Source organism: Cetorhinus maximus, chromosome 2 (genome assembly GCF_964194155.1).
Source record: "Cetorhinus maximus chromosome 2, sCetMax3.hap1.1, whole genome shotgun sequence".
NCBI classification, from domain to species: domain Eukaryota; kingdom Metazoa; phylum Chordata; class Chondrichthyes; order Lamniformes; family Cetorhinidae; genus Cetorhinus; species Cetorhinus maximus.
The window spans coordinates 185,081,696-185,102,212 of record NC_135880.1 but is presented as its reverse complement, the minus strand read 5'-3'; the positions used below and the strand labels follow the sequence as shown (position 1 = coordinate 185,102,212).

The 20,517-nt window shown below is 49.3% G+C and overlaps 2 protein-coding genes and 1 pseudogene across 2 annotated transcripts in view; 1 reads left to right on the top strand and 2 right to left on the bottom strand.

The window, feature by feature from the left end:
- The window catches only part of LOC144690839 (immunoglobulin superfamily member 1-like), a 57,419-nt gene extending 50,844 nt beyond the window's left edge, over positions 1–6,575 (bottom strand). Inside the window, exons 1-2 of the mRNA XM_078558684.1 lie at positions 6,531–6,575; positions 4,455–4,745 (exon numbers count right to left, since the gene is read on the bottom strand). Coding sequence (XP_078414810.1) covers positions 4,455–4,745; positions 6,531–6,546 — 307 coding nt within the window. The 5' untranslated portion in view covers positions 6,547–6,575. The remainder of the gene's footprint in view (positions 1–4,454; positions 4,746–6,530) is intronic.
- Positions 6,576–6,921: 346 nt separating this feature from the next.
- Positions 6,922–10,736, top strand: LOC144691519 (uncharacterized). The gene is made up of 6 exons (XM_078559678.1): positions 6,922–6,939; positions 7,649–7,737; positions 7,947–8,057; positions 8,161–8,629; positions 9,885–9,935; positions 10,281–10,736. Exons 1-6 carry the CDS (start codon positions 6,922–6,924, stop codon positions 10,734–10,736), a joined length of 1,194 nt encoding a protein of 397 aa, XP_078415804.1.
- Positions 10,737–15,118: 4,382 nt separating this feature from the next.
- Positions 15,119–15,393, bottom strand: LOC144671739 (small nucleolar RNA SNORA53; annotated as a pseudogene).
- Positions 15,394–20,517: the final 5,124 nt, after the last annotated feature.

Sequence of the window (20,517 nt, the reverse complement as noted above, 5' to 3'; positions counted from 1 at the left end):
TGCAGGTACAGCAATAATTAAGGAGGCAAATGGTGTGTTGTACTTTACTGCAAGAGGGTTTGAATATGGGAATAAAGATGTCTTACTGCAATTATGTAGAGCCTTGGTGGGACTGTACCTGGAGTATTGTGTGCAGTTTGGGTCTCCTTACTTAAGCGAAAGGTATACTTGCCAAAGAGGGAGTGCAACAAAAGTTCACCAGACTAATTCCTGGGATGGAGGGATTGTCCCATGTGGAAAGATTAAATAGATTGGGCCTTTAATCTCATTCAAAAATAAATAATTCTTACAGGGCTCAACAGGGTAGATACACCAAGGTTGTTTCCCCTGGCTGGGGGTCTAGGACTAGGGAACATGGGATCAGGATAAGGGGCAGGCCATTTAGCAGGAATTTCTTCACTCAGAATTTGGTGAATCTTTGGAATTCTCTGTCCCAGATGGCTGTGGAGGCTGAGTCATTGGGTGGAATCATCCCAGAGTTGCACTAAGTGCAGTAGTGGGCAGGTAAAACAATGTTTTACCTGTTGGTTGCAAAGGGGCTTTTGGTCCCAAACCCACTGCAATAATTATGCTTTCCTGGGAAACACACGGTTTCCAAGGCGGCGAGCTCTCATTCACCATCACCTCACCGCTTCATCACACCGGCTGCCATATTTAAAGTCCAGCTGCACGCACACCTCTCAGTGCTTCCAGCCCGGGACTGCTACACAGAAGACATGGCCCTGAAAGGCAAAAAGACTGCAGCCCCCAGGTTTAACGATGCGCCCCTTGAGCACCTTTTGGACACAGTGGAGGCTCGCCGTGATGTCCTCTACCCCCGCTCTGACCACAGGATGAGCAGCAACCTCACTAATCCAGTTTGGGAGGCGTTGGCAGCCAATGCCCTGCAAAAGAGGACAGCCACCCAGTGCCGCTAGATGAATGGTCTCATCCATTCTGCCAGGGTAATTCACTCTTATCATCACTCTCAACTCACACACTCACAAACCTATCACACATCCACAGGGATCTCACACCTCAAGAGACAACACCACTAACTCTCTCACACACCCTCACATCTCCATCAGGCTCATATCCTCTCGAGCTCACATCCTCATCCAGTCCATGGCTCCACTCACCACACAAACATTCCACGCAGTGCCATGTGTCCTGCTCACACTCTCTCCATCTGTTCTCATACAGGAGAAACCTGCTCATATCAGCAGGGAAAGGTCTCAGACCGGGGGTGGAGTGGCCCACATTAGGCCCCTCACTCACTTTGAGGAGTGTGCCATTGCGCTGACTGGTGAGGACATGAACCGTGTCTGTGGTGATGGTGAGGTCGGTGGCGAACACCCTTGTGAGGATTCTGCACCACATCATCCCTCTCTCAACAGAAATGTGAGTGCTCTCTCTCCTGCTTTTGACTCTGCTGCCATTCACTACTTATCTCTACTTTGGTTCACAGGGAGCTCTGCCAAGTGACCAACACCCTCAACCAGTCAGTCCCTCGGCTCCATCCAGGTCCTCCCCTCCAGCCAAGAGGACACCTCCTCCATTGAAGAGCTGGAAATAAGCAGCCTGGAAGACCCATCACAGCGCTTACCCACACCCTGCACCAGCGCAGAGACACACACACCTCGGTGGGTCTTGGATCTAGAGCAGGCTCGGGTTCACAATCTGGTGGTCACCACATGGACACATGTCCGCAGAAGTAGGAGACAGGTTTGTGCGAGCTCCCCGGCACTCGGAGGACTGAAGGGGATCAGGCATCAGTGAAGTCTGAGTCAGATGACGAGATTCTGGATTTGGCCTCCCAACTCATCCTGGAGAGTCAGCAGAAGGCGTGGGAACATCACACAGAGCTGTTGGAAGCCCTTAGCAGAGTGGCACGAGAGTTGGAGGTGTGTGTCCACCTGCTCTCTAATGAAGTGGTGTCTACATGTGCGTGTATGGAGCTCTCCATGGGGAGGATGGTGGACACCATGGGGTCCCTAGTCCAGGAGAATGCGGGAATGTGTGCAGACCTGCACTTCATTGCAGGAGCCATGGGTGAGTTCCCACAGTGGCAACACGAGAGGGAAACAGGGCACCTCAATGTCCCTCCAGGTGCTCCTTCCCATCAAGGAGTCAGGTTGGGGTTCCCAGGAACCCGAAGGGAGGAAGAGCAGCAGCTGGACACCCCTGGGTCATGCACTCAGGAATCTCAGAGGCTGTCCTCTCCCTCCGAGTCCCCTTTGCCTCTGAACCCCTCAACCTCATCCTCTGACATCACAGAGGGAGCAGCTGACCAATGAGTGATTCTAGAGGGAGAAGTGTGTGTGTGTGACAGGGCCTTTCTGAACCCTGTGCAAACACTCTCCCATGTATACGGAACCGTCATCCATCACACTTATCTAACTGTCCCGAGTATTTTCCATGCTACCTGCTGGGGTTCACTTTCAGTTGTCCATCTGGGCTGACCTGCATCTCCACCCACCCACTGACCACACTCCCATGCAGCACCTGATCTCGCCCACCACGACTCTCGTTTCACTTTCGATTTGGACAGCACGGTCTGGATTCGCTTTTCCCCACAGTCCCCGTCTTTTCTGTTCTTTTCTTTTCTGTTGACCCACTGACACCTCCACCATCTCCGCCCACCCCCCCCACCTCCCCACCCCAATGACCTACCATCACAACATTTTTGGGGATGTCCAGGTGAACATGTACGTTCCCTTCCTTCCTGAAAATCCCGGCCCAATCCGCATTCACCTCCCCAACCCCCTCCCTCCCACCCCCAGGGTCCGTGTCTGCCTTCGAATCCCCACCAAACACCCTCACCGTCCCTTCTACCGCTAGCATTGAACCCTCGCACTCCCACCCTCCTACCTCACTCTGCCCTCAGTCATCCTCACCATTCCCTCATTCCACACCCAGCCTCAGTTCGCCCCCCAGGAGGCAGTCATGGGCCCATCAGACCCCTCCCCTACACATTCATCTGGACATCCCTCACTTCGGACCCCTTCCCCCTTCTGGACCCTCCTGCCCCAGAACTCCTAGTTTCCCAACTGAATCCCTTGCTGCCTCCAGACCCCTACGCCCTGGAACCCTCCCCTCCCCGGACCCCTTCCCCCCTCCGGAACCCATTCCCCCCCTGCCGGAACCCCTTCTCCCGCACCCCCCGGAACCCCTTCCCCTATCCAGAACCCCTCCCCCACCGAACCCCCTCCTCCCTCAGGAACCCTCACCCCCCCCGGAACTCTTTCATTCCCCCTACCTTTAGTCCCACCCCCTTCCTGACTCCCTTACTTCTTCCATCACCTTCCCCCCTCCCGACTCCTTCCTCCACCCTTATTCCCTCCCCTCTCCGCATTCCTCCTTCACCCCGGATTTCCTCCCCTCTCCGCACTCCTTCCTCCCCCTCAGGCTCCCTCCACTCTCCGCACTCCTTCCTCCCCCCAGGCTCCCTCCTTTCTCTGCCCTCATTCCTCCTCCCTGACTCCCTCCACTCTCTGCCCTCATTCCTCCTCCCTGACTCCCTCCACTCTCTGCCCTCATTCCTCCTCTCTGCACTTGTTCCTCCCGCGGAATCCTTCCCCTCTCCACACTCCTTCCCCCCTTCGAACTCCTTCCTATACGCCTTCCACCCCCCCTTACACCTACTGCCCTAGTTACCCCCTCTTCCCCTTGTACTCCATCCCTCCCTCCCAACCTCACCGCCCAACACTTCTTCCTCTCCCAGTCGATCTTAGACCTTCCTCTCCCACCCCCTTGACCATCATCAGTTGTGAGCATCAATGGTGACTTTCCAACTGCTGTGAGCTGCTTTGCAGCAGAGCCATGTCCATGAGAATCCACCCAGCCATGGACGTTCCTCCAGGGTCCGGTAGCTGTTGGGCTCCAGCATCTTCTGCCCCTCGGATGTCCGCAATGTGAGCAAGGCCCTGGCAGTAGGTCCCGACTTCTGCACGTCATAACTGTCAAGATGTGTTATACCACATGTCTTCCCACTGATGGGGATGGACAATATTCTGATGGATCACAGTGAGGCCCCTGACGTTCGATGATGGGGAGTGTGGCTCACCATCGATGGGCTGGACGGACGATCAAGTTTCAAGACGTCGTGAAGCTGATTTTTGGCCTTCTTGCCATATTGTCCGGTCATGCCACCAACACCAGCGGGCATGGCAAATCCCAGCCAATGAGTATGTTCAAGACTGAGATCAATAGATTTCTATAGATTAAAAACATCCAGGGATATGGGGATTGGGCAGGGAAATGGTGTCGAAGTAGATCATCAGCTATGATCCCATTGAATGGTGGAAGGGACTGGAAGGGCTGAATGATCTACTCCTATTTCTTATATTCTTATGCTGCACTCTTATTTTCATAGAGACCATGGCTGAGCACAAATTCCGTGTACATTAAAATAAAGGTGTCTTTTAAAAAAGAAACCAGAGTGTCATCCAGACATCTCTATGTTGATCTCTCACCTGCTATAGTGACTGTGACAGGCTCACTGAGCTGGGACCTGAGCCTCCTTCTATTTACAACCGTTTTATATTTGCATTGATACTGTCCTCCTTGGTTTGCATTGATAACCGTGAATGTTCCAATGGTGTCCTTTGTAAATAGTTGACGAGAGTTTAGCAGTTGATTATTTCTGTAAAAATAGATAGTGCTGTTGTATTGTCTCTTCACAGTGCAGGTAATTTTGATGGTCGCTCCTCTTAAATACACCCCAATCCATTGATCCAGTGATATCTCTGGCACTGTTAGTGGAACTGTTTTAAAAATTTGAAACAAAAACAAGGGATTGAACTGTAGATTTTCATGCCTGCTAGCAGGTTGGTAATTAAATCATGGTTATACAATATAGGGAGGTGTTAGTTCCAACTGGGACTAAGACTAAACAAAAGGAGAATTAGCAATTTCAGTGGTGGAATCAAACAGAGGCACAACTAAAAGTAAGCGAGCCATGGTTTTAATAACAAAATCAAGTTATGATGCAGAAATTGATCTCTGGAATACCAATGAAACAAGTGCAATAGCTTGATGAGAAAAGGCAATTTTTGCTAATGTAACTGCGCCTCAAATTCATTTAAAAGAGTGAATTTCTCCACTGACCTGTGAGGATTCACATTTCAAATAGAGGATTGAAATGTTACTGGGTGAGAATTTTAATAACGTGGCAGGATTTTTCAGATGGCAGGGTTTCCCAAGGAGCATTAAATGGCAGGAGAGGGAATTTCTGCCCCTCATAAATCAACCTCTATAGTCTCAGCAGCATCAGCACAAGCAGTAGCTGGGACTGGGCCTACAGGCAGTAACCGGGGCTGGGCCTACAGGCAGTAACCGGGACTGGGCCTACAGGCAGTAACCGGGGCTGGGCCTACAGGCAGTAGCTGGGGCTGGGCCTACAGGCAGTAGCTGGGACTGGGCCTACAGGCAGTAGCTGGGGCTGGGCCTACAGGCAGTAGCTGGGGCTGGGCCTACAGGCAGTAGCTGGGGCTGGGCCTACAGGAAGTAGCTGGGGCTGGGCCTACAGGCAGTAGCTGGGACTGGGCCTACAGGCAGTAGCTGGGACTGGGCCTACAGGCAGTAGCTGGGACTGGCCTACAAGCAGTAGCCGGGGCTGGGCCTACAGGCAGAAGCTGGGGCTGGGCCTACAAGCAGTCTCCAAATTGTAGTCCCATAGTCCAGAACCAGGTGAGTGCAAGGGGTTTCACAGCGAGGAGGGCGGTGATGCCCATGGCAGGTGGGAAGAGGTTGATCAAGGTCTTGATGGAGAGACCAGTAGGGAGGGACCACTCACGGGGGGCTGACCTGGTGGGGTTGTGGTGGGGGTGGGGGGCATCTGATGTGGAAAGGAGGTCCTTGAGGGAGGCACCCCTCTTCCTGTCCCAGCACTCCTTCTGCCAGTCTCAGGAAGCAGCCCTTAAGTAGCTATTAATTTGCCACTTTACGGCCTCAATTAGGATGAAGGAGGCCTGAATGCTCCAGGCCTCGCTCGCTCCTTCTAAGGTTGTGGACAGGTCAGCGACGGGCGGAAGGGCAGCAGGAAGGTTACCAAGGGAATTTTACACACCTCCTCTCCTGCAAATCCATCCATGGGACAGAGTTAAATTCTGCCTCATATTTTGCATATGTCTAGCATTGCAAAAGCCGCTATTTGTTGCTAATTTGCCTATGAGAAGGTGATGATGTACATGAGGAAAATCATAATTAATTGAACTATTTCTACGACTCCATTTTGCACAATTGGATCATTTGAAAATTGTCTCATGCAGCTTAGTTTACCTGACAGGGACATTTGTAATATGACAGGGTGAGTTGTGTCTCATGAGATGACACTACGCTCAGTGGAGTTAAAACACTGGCAAAATGCTGCCATTGTGACCTTAAAAATTTCACCCTCCTGTTTCAGAAATGTAAGGGATAAAATTGGGAATCAAGGAACATAAACGCGTAATAATATCACATCACAAGAATTTAGATATAAAGATCTTTTTCTGCTGATTTTGTCCCTTCCCCAGTGTCTTAGTCTAAATATGGAAGGGGAACCTCACCTCTGGAATGTAGCATCTTCTCACTCCTGAGTTAACTCAGACAATTGTAACCTGCATCGCTGGTGGGAAATAGGGTGGGATCAAATGGTCAACAAGCCAACATTCTGCCCAGTTTAAACTTCATCAAAGTTAATGGACAGAGTGTAAAGCAGCTGAAACAAAAACAGAAAATGCTGGAAAAACTCAGCAGGTCTGACAGTATCTGTGGAGAGAGAAAGAGAGTTAACGTTTCGAGTCTATATGATCCTTCTTCAGTGCAAAATAGCTGGTTGGCCCAAACCTACCACTAGGAGTCACATGTGTTTGTTCGTAGTAAAGCTTAGTCTGTATGTTCAGGGCCCATTGTTACAGGGACCTTGTCAAGAACTGAGTTCAGCGATTCTCCCTGGGAATGTTAACCATTGTCATGGTAAAATAAGTGTGATTTTTTTTTGGAAAATGTAAAGAACCTTGAATAGATATATTAATAATCTATTTTCCCCTTCACTCACACACTATAGTGACTGTCACAGACTTGCTGAAGTGTGATTCTAACCACCTTGTTTTAGCATAGGTTCCATATTTGCATTGGTAGCGTCCTCCTTGGTTTGCAGTTCTAACCAGAAATCTTCCAATATTGTCCTTTGTGAAGAGCTGGTAAGAGCTCAGAAGCTGATTCTCTCTGTAAAAGTAGATTTTACCCCGATATCCTTAGCTCACCTGGCATGTCATAATGACTGTTTCTCCTTCTAAGTAAAACCCAGTGGGCTGATTGAAAGATACCTCTGGTGGTGTTAGAGGATCTAAGGTAAAATTTGTGGAACAAAGAATTAGGAACAGATCTGTGGATTTCCTTGTTAAATGTATGTTTTGTAACTTAATAATGCTGTCTTGAATTAAAGGCAAGTGATTACATCACCTAATGAGAATCCACAAAAGGGAATTTCAGATTTCCTTAGCATAGAAAGGTGAAATGCCAAGGTCAATAAATCATCAGTGGGCCGAGTGCTTCTACATTGAAAATCTGGGTTCCAGCACTGAAAAAGCATTCTGACTCTGAGTCTGAGTCTGAGTCTGAGTCTGACTCTGACTCTGAGTCTGAGTCTGAGTCTGAGTCTGAGTCTGAGTCTGACTCCGAGTCTGAGTCTGAGTCTGACTCTGAGTCTGAATCTGACTCCGAGTCTGAGTCTGACTCCGAGTCTGACACCGAGTCTGAGTCTGAGTCTGAGTCTGACTCTGAGTCTGAGTCTGAGTCTGACTCTGAGTCTGAGTCTGACTCTGAGTCTGACTCTGAGTCTGAGTCTGACTCTGAGTCTGAGTCTGAGTCTGAGTCTGAGTCTGACTCCGAGTCTGAGTCTGACTCCGTCTGAGTTTGAGTCTGACTCCGAGTCTGAGTCTGAGTCTGACTCTGAGTCTGAGTCTGAGTCTGACTCTGAGTCTGAGTCTGAGTCTGACTCCGTCTGAGTTTGAGTCTGACTCTGAGTCTGAGTCTGAGTCTGAGTCTGACTCCGAGTCTGAGTCTGACTCTGAGTCTGAGTCTGAGTCTGAGTCTGAGTCTGAGTCTGACTCCGAGTCTGAGTCTGAGTCTGAGTCTGAGTCTGACTCCGAGTCTGAGTCTGAGTCTGACTCTGAGTCTGAGTCTGACTCCGAGTCTGAGTCTGAGTCTGACTCCATCTGAGTTTGAGTCTGACTCTGAGTCTGAGTCTGAGTCTGACTCCGAGTCTGAGTCTGAGTCTGACTCTGAGTCTGAGTCTGAGTCTGACTCCGAGTCTGAGTCTGAGTCTGAGTCTGACTCCGAGTCTGAGTCTGAGTCTGAGTCTGACTCCGAGTCTGAGTCTGAGTCCGAGTCTGAGTCTGACTCCGAGTCTGAGTCTGAGTCTGACTCCGAGTCTGAGTCTGAGTCCGAGTCTGAGTCTGAGTCTGAGTCTGACTCCGAGTCTGAGTCTGAGTCTGAGTCTGAGTCTGACTCCGAGTCTGAGTCTGAGTCTGAGTCTGACTCCGAGTCTGAGTCTGAGTCTGTGTCTGAGTCTGAGTCTGAGTCTGACTCCGAGTCTGAGTCTGAGTCTGACTCCGAGTCTGAGTCTGACTCCGAGTCTGAGTCTGAGTCTGAGTCTGAGTCTGTGTCTGAGTCTGTGTCTGAGTCTGAGTCTGTGTCTGAGTCTGAGTCTGTGTCTGAGTCTGAGTCTGTGTCTGAGTCTGAGTCTGTGTCTGAGTCTGTGTCTGAGTCTGAGTCTGACTCTGAGTCTGAGTCTGAGTCTGTGTCTGAGTCTGAGTCTGACTCCGAGTCTGAGTCTGAGTCTGACTCTGAGTCTGAGTCTGAGTCTGAGTCTGAGTCTGACTCCGAGTCTGAGTCTGAGTCTGAGTCTGAATCTGAGTCTGTCTCCGAGTCTGAGTCTGAGTCTGACTCTGAGTCTGAGTCTGAGTCTGAGTCTGACTCCGAGTCTGAGTCTGAGTCTGACTCTGAGTCTGAGTCTGAGTCTGACTCCGAGTCTGAGTCTGAGTCTGACTCCGTCTGAGTTTGAGTCTGACTCTGAGTCTGAGTCTGAGTCTGAGTCTGACTCCGAGTCTGAGTCTGAGTCTGACTCTGAGTCTGAGTCTGAGTCTGAGTCTGACTCCGAGTCTGAGTCTGAGTCTGAGTCTGACTCCGAGTCTGAGTCTGAGTCCGAGTCTGAGTCCGAGTCTGAGTCCGAGTCTGAGTCTGACTCCGAGTCTGAGTCTGACTCCGAATCTGAGTCTGAGTCTGAGTCTGAGTCTGACTCCGAGTCTGAGTCTGAGTCTGAGTCTGACTCCGAGTCTGAGACTGAGTCTGAGTCTGACTCCGAGTCTGAGTCTGAGTCTGAGTCTGTGTCTGAGTCTGAGTCTGAGTCTGACTCCGAGTCTGAGTCTGAGCCTGACTCCGAGTCTGAGTCTGACTCCGAGTCTGAGTCTGAGTCTGAGTCTGAGTCTGTGTCTGAGTCTGAGTCTGTGTCTGAGTCTGAGTCTGTGTCTGAGTCTGAGTCTGTGTCTGAGTCTGTGTCTGAGTCTGTGTCTGAGTCTGAGTCTGAGTCTGAGTCTGTGTCTGAGTCTGTGTCTGAGTCTGACTCCGAGTCTGAGTCTGAGTCTGAGTCTGTGTCTGAGTCTGTGTCTGAGTCTGAGTCTGACTCTGAGTCTGAGTCTGAGTCTGTGTCTGAGTCTGAATCTGACTCCGAGTCTGAGTCTGAGTCTGAGTCCGAGTCTGAGTCTGAGTCTGACTCCGAGTCTGAGTCTGAGTCTGAGTCTGGCTCTGTGTCTGTGTCTGAGTCTGAGTCTGTGTCTGAGTCTGACTCCGAGTCTGAGTCTGAGTCTGAGTCTGAGTCTGACTCTGTGTCTGTGTCTGAGTCTGAGTCTGTGTCTGAGTCTGACTCCGAGTCTGAGTCTGACTCCGAGTCTGAGTCTGAGTCTGAGTCTGTGTCTGAGTCTGACTCCGAGTCTGACACCGAGTCTGAGTCTGAGTCCGAGTCTGAGTCTGACTCCGAGTCTGAGTCTGAGTCTGACTCCGAGTCTGAGTCTGAGTCTGAGTCTGTGTCTGAGTCTGAGTCTGTGTCTGTGTCTGAGTCTGAGTCTGTGTCTGAGTCTGAGTCTGACTCTGAGTCTGAGTCTGTGTCTGAGTCTGAGTCTGACTCCGAGTCTGAGTCTGAGTCTGAGTCTGACTCCGAGTCTGAGTCTGAGTCTGACTCCAAGTCTGAGTCTGAGTCTGAGTCTGAGTCTGACTCTGAGTCTGAGTCTGAGTCTGACTCTGAGTCTGAGTCTGAGTCTGAGTCTGACTCCGAGTCTGAGTCTGAGTCTGACTCCGAGTCTGAGTCTGAGTCTGAGTCTGAGTCTGAGTCTGACTCCGAGTCTGAGTCTGAGTCTGACTCTGAGTCTGAGTCTGAGTCTGAGTCTGACTCCGAGTCTGAGTCTGAGTCTGAGTCTGAGTCTGAGTCTGAGTCTGAGTCTGAGTCCGAGTCCGAGTCCGAGTCTGAGTCTGAGTCTGAGTCTGACTCCGAGTCTGAGTCTGAGTCTGAGTCTGAGTCTGAGTCTGAGTCCGAGTCCGAGTCTGAGTCTGAGTCAGGCCAAATTTTCTACTCTCTGGGTCATCAGAGGCTGGACGTAAGATTGAAGATGCACATCAGGGCCTGGCGCATGAACCCATGTGGGAATTTCCCAGGAGGTTTAAACTTCTGGTGGGCAATTCCCCTGCTCCCCAGGACCCTTCGCCAGCATCATTAACTCTGAGCTAGAGAATTTGGATGGTTCTATGCTTCTTACCTGGATAGTTACCCAGGAAATGTTAGACAAATTAAAATGTCGTCTAACACCTGGGTAACTCCCCAACTGATGCCCCCACAACCCCCACCCCACACGACTCCCGATTGCCTGGTTGACCTGATCCGACTACGCCCGGCCATCTGACTACCCCCTCTGACCTGCTCTGACTATGCTGACCGCTCGATTACTCCATAAGTACCTAACTACCACCCTAATAAACAATTACCTACCTGCTCAGCTACCGTCTATGCCCCTACCATTAACTCACCTACCCTTTCACTCGTTTTTCCACTAAATCATTCACTGATTGGACCTTTAAACTTCACAGGCTGCAGCTATAAAAAAGGGGCCTGTCTTTTGTGCTGCTTCTCTTTGCCGATCTCTGCATGGATTCCTGCGCTGAGGGAGTCTCCAGGATTGGAAGTCAGAGCCATTTAAACCTAACCAGGTAAGTGCACAGTTTTCTGATCAAGCAGCATCAGATATAATGGTTCTGATTAGAACATTTGGACCAATGCATTGATTTGAATTTCCTGTTCCTGAAATCAAATTAGAGACAGTGAATAAGGTAGACTTTGTGTGATAAAACAAATTTACTAATTTTCAGCCCTTGCAGAAAAGGCTGTGGTGTAGGATGAATGGGAAGTAAGGATGTTATGCTTCAGTTATACAGGGCATCGGTGAGACTGCATCTCGAATAGTGTGCGCAGTTTTGGTCTCCTTATTTAAGGAAGGATGTAAATGTGTTGGAGGTGGTTCAGAGGAGGTTTACTGGATTAATACCTGGAATGAGTGGGTTGTCTTATGAGGAAACGTTGGATAGTCTGGGCTTGTTTCCACTGGAGTTTAGAAGAGTGAGGGGTGACTTGATTGAAGTATACAAGATCCTGAACGGTATTGATAAGGTGGATGTGGAAACGATGTTTCCTCTTGTGGGTGAGTCCAGAATCAGGGGCCACTGTTTTAAAATTAGGGGTCTCCCTTTTAGAATGGAGATGAGGAAAAATTTAATAGCAGGGAAGTTTAATTGCAGCTGTGCACAGCCTTGATGGGATCACATCTGGAATACTCTGTATAGTTTTGGTCGTCTTATTTGAAAAAGTATACAATTGCTTTTGAAGCAGTTCAGAGAAGGTTCACTTGGCGCACTCCTGGGTGAAGGGGTTGTCTTATGAAGAAAGGTTGAACAGGTTGGGCCTATACACATTGGAATTTAGAAGAATGAAAGGTGATGTTAATGAAACATATAAGATGTTGAGGGGACTTGATAGGGTGGATACTGGGAGGAAGTTTCCCCTTGATGGGGAGACTAAACCTAGTAGTTTAAAAATAAGAGATCTCCCTTTTAAGACAGAGATAAGGAGATTTTTTTCTCTCAGAGAGCTGTTAGTCTGTGGAATTCGCTTCCCCAGAGAGCAGTAGAGGCTGGGACTTTAAATTTATTCAAGGCTGAGTTAGACAGATTTTTGTTAGACAAGGGATTCAAGGTTTATGGGGGGCAGACAGGAAAGTGGAACTAAGACCATGATCTTATTGAATGATTGACCAGGCTCGAAGGGCTAAATGGCCTATTCCCGGTCCTAAGTCCTGTGTCCCTATAGTCCTCCAAAATCTCTGATCTCCTGTAATTCTTGTCCTTTTGGGCATGATGTCATTCATCACTCCACCATTATCAGCCGTGCCTTCAATTGCTTAAGCTGTAAGGTCTGGATTTCATTCTGGAAACCTCTCTCCTCTCCTCTCTTTGCCTTTAAGTCTCCCTTTAAAGATTTTGGCTACTTGTTGTAAAACCTTTTAATGCATCACATTTGGACTGATAACACTTCTGACTTGGAAGTTTTCTAGTTGTTCAATGCACTATGTATTTGCAAGTTGTTGGTTTTTTTGATACTGCGCTCAGTGGGACTATCAAAATTATGGGCTTATCGCTGACCATGGACTGCACCAATCATGTGAATGTTATAGCTACAAGAGCAGGTCAGAGGCTAAGAATCCTGCAGCAAGTAACTTACCTCCTAACTCCCAAATCTTGTCCACCATCTACAAGGCACAAGTCAGGAGTGTGATGGAATACTCCCCACTTGCCTGGATGAGTGCAGCTCCCATAACACCGAAGAAGCTCGACACCATCCAGGACAAAGCAGCCCCGCTTGATTGGCACCACATCCACAAACATGCACTCCCTTCTACCACCAACGCACAGTCGCAGCAGTGTGTACCATCTACAAGATGCACTGCAGGAATTCACCAAGGCTCCTTCAACAGCACCTTCCAAATCCACAACCACTACCATCTAGAAGGACAAGGGCAGCAGACACATGGGAACACCACCACCTGGAAGTTCCCTCCAAGTCACTCACCATCCTGAGTTGGAAATATATCGCCGTTCCTTCACTGTCGCAGGATCAAAGTCCTGGAACTCCCTTCCTAACAGCACTGTGGGTGTATCTACGCCACAGGGGCTGCAGCAGTTCAAGAAGGCAGCTCATCACCACCTTCTCATGGGCAGTTAGGGATGGTAATAAATGCCAGCAATGCCCACATCCTGTGAAAGAATTTTTTTAAAAACCCTGGAATGGTACATGATTGTGGATGGTTCAAATGCATAAGGGGTAAGATTTAAAACAGAAACATAGATGTGCAAGAGAATCCTGCAGCCTCATTGACATCTTAAGAAAGTCTCATGGTGACAGGACAAATAATTGGGTGTTTCAGGTGCAAGAATAAAAGGAAGACAGTAACTTCAGAATGCAGCATGTCCTCAGTACAGAATTAGAGGGAGCAATTTGAATCTAAGATGTCAGGTGGGAAGTTTGCTTTTTTTTAATTCATTCACGGGATGTGGGCTTCACTGGCTGGGCCAGCATTTATTGTCCATCCCTAATTACTCTTGAGAAGGTAGTGGTGAGCTGCATTCTTGAACCACTGCATTTTTCAGCAGTCTATAGGCTGAATTTTACATGTTCCTTGACTGCCAGGTTAAAAAGAGGGTGGTGAGCTAACCAGCATTGTGATAGCTTCCCTTCAGTAATTTAACACTGGCACCAGTGTGAATTGCTTGAAGGTGAGATTTCCGCCCTTATCTGAGAAGGAAGTCCTGTTTTAGACAGCACCAGGCAATCAAATGACCAACAACTCTACAGTCCCAGCAGCGCCAAGTAGCCACTGCTGGGACTACAGGCAGTGCTGAAGAGGAGACTCAGTCCCTAAACCCTCAAATCAGGCAGGCCTCAGTCCCTAAACCCTCAAATCAGGCAGGCCACAGTCCCTAAACCCTCAAACCAGGCAGGCCTCAGTCCCTAATCCCTCAAACCAGGCAGGCCTCAGTCCCTAAACCTTCAAATCAGGCAGGCCTCAGTCCCTAATCCCTCAAATCAGGCAGGCCACAGTCCCTAATCCCCCAAATCAGGCAGGCCTCAGTCCCTAAACTCTCAAATCAGGCAGGCCTCAGTCCCTAAACCCTCAAATCAGGCAGGCCTCAGTCCCTAATCCCTCAAATCAGGCAGGCCTCAGTCCCTAATCCCTCAAATCAGGCAGGCCTCAGTCCCTAATTCCTCAAATCAGGCAAGACTCAGTCCCTACGTCCCCAGTAACTCGGGCAGGGCAGCTAATAAGCTTGTTGATGGGAATATAGGAACAGGAGAAGGCCATTCAGCCCGTCAAGCCTGCTCCTCCGTTCAACACGATCATAGCTGATCGAACACTTCAATGCCTTTTACCCACACTATCCCCATAACTCTTTACGTTATTGTTAATCAGAAATCTATCAATCTCTACCTTAATCATACTCAATGACTGTGCTTCCACAGCTCTCTGGGGTAGAGAATTCCAAAAATTCACAAACATCTAAGTAAAGAACTTTCTCCTCATCTCGGTGCTTAGTGGCTCCCCTCTTTATTTTGAAATTGTGTCCTCTGGTTCTAGAATCCCCAACCAGGTCAAACATCTTACCTGCATCTACCCTGTCTATTCCTTTTAAGTATTTTGTAGGTTTCATTGAGATCACTTCTCATTCTTCGAAACTCTAGAGAATACAGGCCCAGTTTCCCCAATCTCTCTTCATAAGTCAGTCCCGCCATTCCCGGAACAAGCCTGGTGAATCTTCATTGCACCCCCCGACCCACCCCAACCCCTCTATGGCAGTAATATCCTTTCTGAGGTAGGGGGGCCAAAACTGCATACAGTAATCTAGGTGCAGTATAATCAAGCTTCCATACAATTGAAGCAAGACTTCATTACTCCTGCACTCAAATCCTCTTGTGATAAAGGCTAACATCCCATCAGTCTTCCCAATAACCTGCTGCACTTCATTGCAATATTTAAACCAGATGGATTTTGATAAACGTGTCCACACAGCAGCAAAGTCCTGATGACAGCAGCAGCCTGTAGTAACAGATTGTTCACATCAGAACTGAGGGGGCAAACCGTGCAGGTATATTACTTTAACATGCCAATGACTCAAGCACCTTTGACTGTACAACCACTGTATGTTAACTTTCAGTGACTTATGGACAAGGACACCCAGGTCCCTTTGTACCATCTACACTTTCTAATCTCTCACGATATAAGAAATACTTTGCACATCTGTTCCTCCTCCCAAAGTGGATAACCTCACATTGATGAGGTAACTGACCGTGACTCTGCATTTATTGCTAGTCACATGGGAAAAACATTGGTAGTGATTTATGCCAAAAAAAGAGGTGGCGGCAATAGGGCGATGGAAATATTGCTGCAAACGAGACCATGGCTGCATGGAGCAGCAGAGTCAGCTGCTGAAGGTGGCAGTGTTTAGATGCTGGTAGATTTTATTTCTTCACTGTTGTTAGGTTGATGTAACAAATAAGGAGAGAATAAGAGGGCAGGGGACCTTTAACTTGGTAGCCATGATCAACTTCATGGCTAATCCCTCTCCTACCTGAGCTCCCACCCTAGACGCCTGGTTGGGCACAGAGCCCCATTTCCCAACGCTAATTGGCTGCCTTCCTGCTGGGCAGCCGCTAATCTGTTGGCTGACGCTGGATTCCGCCAGGCTGAGACAGCAGGGTGGAGTGAGTGGACCACATACTCCCTGTTCCACCTCCCTCACCCCAGCAGAAACCATAAAATCCAGCTGTAAACATCTTGATACATCTGGGAGATGGTTTGGGGGCGGACGGGTAGACAGTATCAGGCCATGCACTGCATTTTACGGTTCTCCTGTACTTTGATACCCACCAGTGGGAAACCGGAACATTCTGTCCCTGGTGATTCAAGATGTTTACAGCTGGATTTTATGGTTTCTGCTGGGGTAAGGGAGGTGGAACAGGGAGTATGTGGTCCACTCACTCCACCCTGCTGTCTCAGCCTGGCGAATCCAGCGTCAGCCAACAGATTAGCGGCTGCCCAGCAGGAAAGCAGCCAATTAGCATTGGGAAATGGGGCTCTGTGCCCAACCAGGCGTCTAGGGTGGGAGCTCAGGTAGGAGAGGGATTAGGCCATGGAGGTGTTGGGTGGCCTGTCCGCCCTTGGGACTTTTGAGGCTCTTAAGTGGTCAATTAATGGCCACTTAAGTGCCTCATCCCACCCCTGCCACTATTTTACCCATGGCAGGAGGTGGCCCAAACCATGTGGGTAGCACAGCAGCTTCTGCTTGGTGAACTTACATCGGGAAAGAGTGAGGGAGGTGGTGGGGATTATCTTCTGGGTCCCTGTGCATCAGTGTTGTTTGGGTCTTGTTGAAGTTCACCACTGGTTTAACACTAGACCAGAGAAGAATAAGATAGAAACTAATGGGACTAAAAAGTCAACAATTTCAATGGGATTAATATCTTACACACTAGGGTCCTAAAAGAGGTGGCTGCAGACATAGTGGAGGCACTGGTTGTGATCTTCCAACTTGTCTTTATTCTAAAATGGTCCTTTGGATTAGAAGGTGGCAAGTGTGACACTACTGCTCAAGAACAGAGGACGGAGAAAGCAGGGAACTACAGGCCAGTTAGTCATCGGGAAAATCCTGATGTTCAGAGACATTTGGGTACCTTTGCACAAGAAAATAGAAAGTTAGCATGCAATCGGGAAGACAGTTGATCTCTTGCCTTCATTGCAAGGGTATTGGAGTACACAAGTTAAGCAGGTCTTGCTACAATTGCACAGGATTTGCTGGGACCACACCTGGATTACTCTGAACAATTTAAGTCTCATCATTTAAGAGAGCACATACTTGCTTTGGAGTTGGTGCAGTTCATTAATGTGTTCCCCGAGATGAGTTGATTGTTCTATTATGAGAGGCTCAGTAGAATGGGCCTATACTCCCTGGAGTTCAAAAGGATGAGAGGTGATCTCATTGAAATATATAAGATTCTCAAAGGGCTCGACAGAGTAGCTGTTGGCAGCTGGTTTCTCCTGACCAGGGAGCTCAGAACTAGGATGCATAGTCTCAGGACAAACGGTCAATCATCTAAGACAATCATGAGAAAAAATTTCTTCACTCTGAGTTTTTAGTCTTGAAATTCTCTGCCTCAGAGGGACTGCTCAGTTGTTAAGTATATTCAAGGTGGAGATGGATGGAGTTTTGGACACTTGGGGCAGGTTTTATCAGAAAGCAGGGTTTCTTGTCCCAACAACCATACAGTCAGTGGGCAATGCATCCCCACCGACATTGGCTGTCCTTGGCGATTTAACGTTCAGGGTAAGGGTGAGGCTTCCACCTCACCTGAGGAGGAAAGTCCTATCTTCGAAAGCTGCAGCCACTGTGGAGTCCCAACAGCCCCAGGTTCAAACTATGGCACTGCTGGGACTACAGCCTGTCTCAGAGTAAGAAGAAGCTATACAGATGCTGCCAGACCTTCCGAGTTTTTCAGCACTTTCTGTTTGTATAATGGAATTTTGTGGTATCAGTAAAGAAGTGATGGGGGAATTAGGAACTGGCTACCGTCCTGTGGCCTAAACATTACAATGAAAGGCTGTTTCTTATCTTGAGTGCAGTGTTGTGTCTCCTAGAGATTGCTGTAAGGTCCACTACACTTTGGGGCCTTAATTAATGACCTGAAGAGTGGTGCTGTGAGCATGGCCGGTAATTTTGCCAATGGCACTAATTTATGTGGAAGGATTACAAACATACAAATTGGGAGCAGGAGGAGGCCACTCGGCCCCTCGAGCCTGCTCCACCATTCAATACGATCATGGCTGATCTGAATGTAACCTCAACCCCACCTTCCTGCCTACCCCCGATATCCTTTGCCTTTTTTGATCAGTGTTGAGTCACTCATGTTACTTGGCTCAACATGGAAAACACTGATCACTTGAAGGGAACAATTCTGGAAAAGTTTGAGGGAGGAAATATCTCAGTTTTATTGTCCACAGACACAATGACCAATGTAAGGAGGCTGTAACTAAAGAGAATAGGTTGTTGGCTACTAAAATAAAAGCAAAATACTGCGGATGCTGGAAATCTGAAACAAAAACAAAAATACCCTGAAAAACTCAGCAGGTCTGAAAGCATCTGCGGAGAGGAATATAGTTGATGTTTCGAGTCCATATGACTCTTCATCAGAACTAAGGAAATAGCGAAATGAAGTGAAATATAAGCTGGTAGAGGGGGGGTTGGACAGGTAGAGCTGGATAGGGGGCCAGTGATAAGTGGAGGCAAAGAAGAGATTGCCAAAGATGTCATAGACAAAAGGACAAAGGGGTGTTGATGGTGGTGATATTATATTACCATGATATGATTGGAAAGTTCCAGGGGAGATCTAGGAGAATTATTCAAATTTTAAAGAACCTTAAACACTGAGAGTTACTTTGCAGCAGTGTAGAGTGAGAAGGGATCTGACAAAGCCCTAAGGTTGGATAGCAGGCTTTTCTTTACTGGTTTATGGGATGTGCAAGGCCAGCAATTGTTTCCCATCACCAGTTAAGAGTCAACCACATTGCTATGGGTCTGGAGCCACCTGGAGGCCAAACAGGGTAAGGACAGCAGTTTTCCCTCCCTAAAAGCGTGAACAAAAATAGGTTTTTACAACAATCGATGATGGCTTCATGGTCATCATTACTGAGACTGGCTTTCAATTGTAGATTTTATTAATTGAATTGAAATTCCAACAGCTGCTCTGGTGATATTTTAATCCCTACCCCCAGAGCAACAGCCTGGATTACGAATCCAGTGACATTAGAACTACACCCACCATCCAGAGATGCAGTGACAAATTTTGAGATGCCAAAGCGCTAAGAAAATACGTTGTGCATGTCATTTCTAAATCTACTATCATGTTGTTTTCCTATGTATTAATCATCTGAGTCCCTATATGTCAGTACAACTATGGTTTTTAAGTGAAAAATATTAGTGCCCCCACTGCCACTAAACTCTTTCACACCCCTCCCTCCTCACCCCCAGCCCCCCACCATCCCCAGCCTCCACCCACTCCACCCAACCTCCTCCTCATCCTTCCCCCCAACCTCCCCACTCCCCTCCCCCAACATCCTCAGTAGAGCGCAGTAGCGAGTGAAGCTGAACCGACCAAGCGCTTTCGAACCATTGGAATTCTCAGGCTGAAAATGTCCATGTCTTTAAGCCGGTCTGTCAGGTCCCAAGCTCGGGCTGCTCAGCGTCGATGACGAGAACGCTGTTTAAAACAGGCTTGAACAGCCAGTTCGCTTGGGAAGGTGGGGGGCCACGTTTCCATTTTTTTCTCTCTCAAGGGGCTGATCAGCAAATTTCAGAAAGTGAAGGTTCAGCACAACTTGAACTGAGTTTGGAAAAACTGTTGAAGCATTAAGAAAAGAAACAATTGCTGAGCAAAAATAAAGCAAGGTCATAGCAATAAGTTGTTAAGTTTAACAAAAAGAGTAATTAATAAAAATGACCAGGGGGTGAGAGGGTCAGAGTGTGTGTGCAGCAGGCTCACTCCCACTCCATATACACACCCACTCACTCACCCTCACCCGCTGTGAATGGCTGTGTATATGAGCTGATGAGGGTAACTGAGAAACCTGAAACTAGGTGTAGGTTAGACAGACAATCACACTCTTACTCTCCCTCATTCACATACACACCCCCATCCCCCTGTCACTCTGCTCCCCGGGCCCCTCACCCCTTCACTCTGCTCCCCGGGCCCCTCCCCCTGTCACTCTGCTCCCCGGGCCCCTCCCCCGGCACTCTGCTCCCCGGGCCCCTCCCCCTGTCACTCTGCTCCCCGGGCCCCTCCCCCTGTCACTCTGCTCCCCGGGCCCCTCCCCCTGTCACTCTGCTCCCCGGGCCCCTCCCCTGTCACTCTGCTCCTCAGGCCCCTCCCCCCCATCACTCTGCTCCCCGGGCCCCTCCCCCCGGCACTCTGCTCCCCGGGCCCCTCCCCCTGTCACTCTGCTCCCCGGGCCCCTCCCCCTGTCACTCTGCTCCCCGGGCCCCTCCCCCTGTCACTCTGCTCCCCGGGCCCCTCCCCCCGGCACTCTGCTCCCCGGGCCCCTCCCCTGTCACTCTGCTCCTCAGGCCCCTCCCCACCATCACTCTGCTCCCCGGGCCCCTCCCCCCGTCACTCTGCTCCCCGGGCCCCTCCCCCCGTCACTCTGCTCCCCGGGCCCCTTCCCCCGTCACTATGCTCCCCGGGCCCCTCCCCTTCACTCTGCTACCCGGGCCCCTCCCCCGTCACTCTGCTACCCGGCCCCTCCCTCGTCACTCTGCTACCCAGGCCCCTCCCCCGTCACTCTGCTCCCCGGGCCCCTCCCCCCTTCACTCTGCTCCCCGGGTCCCTCCCCCCGTCACTCCTCCCCG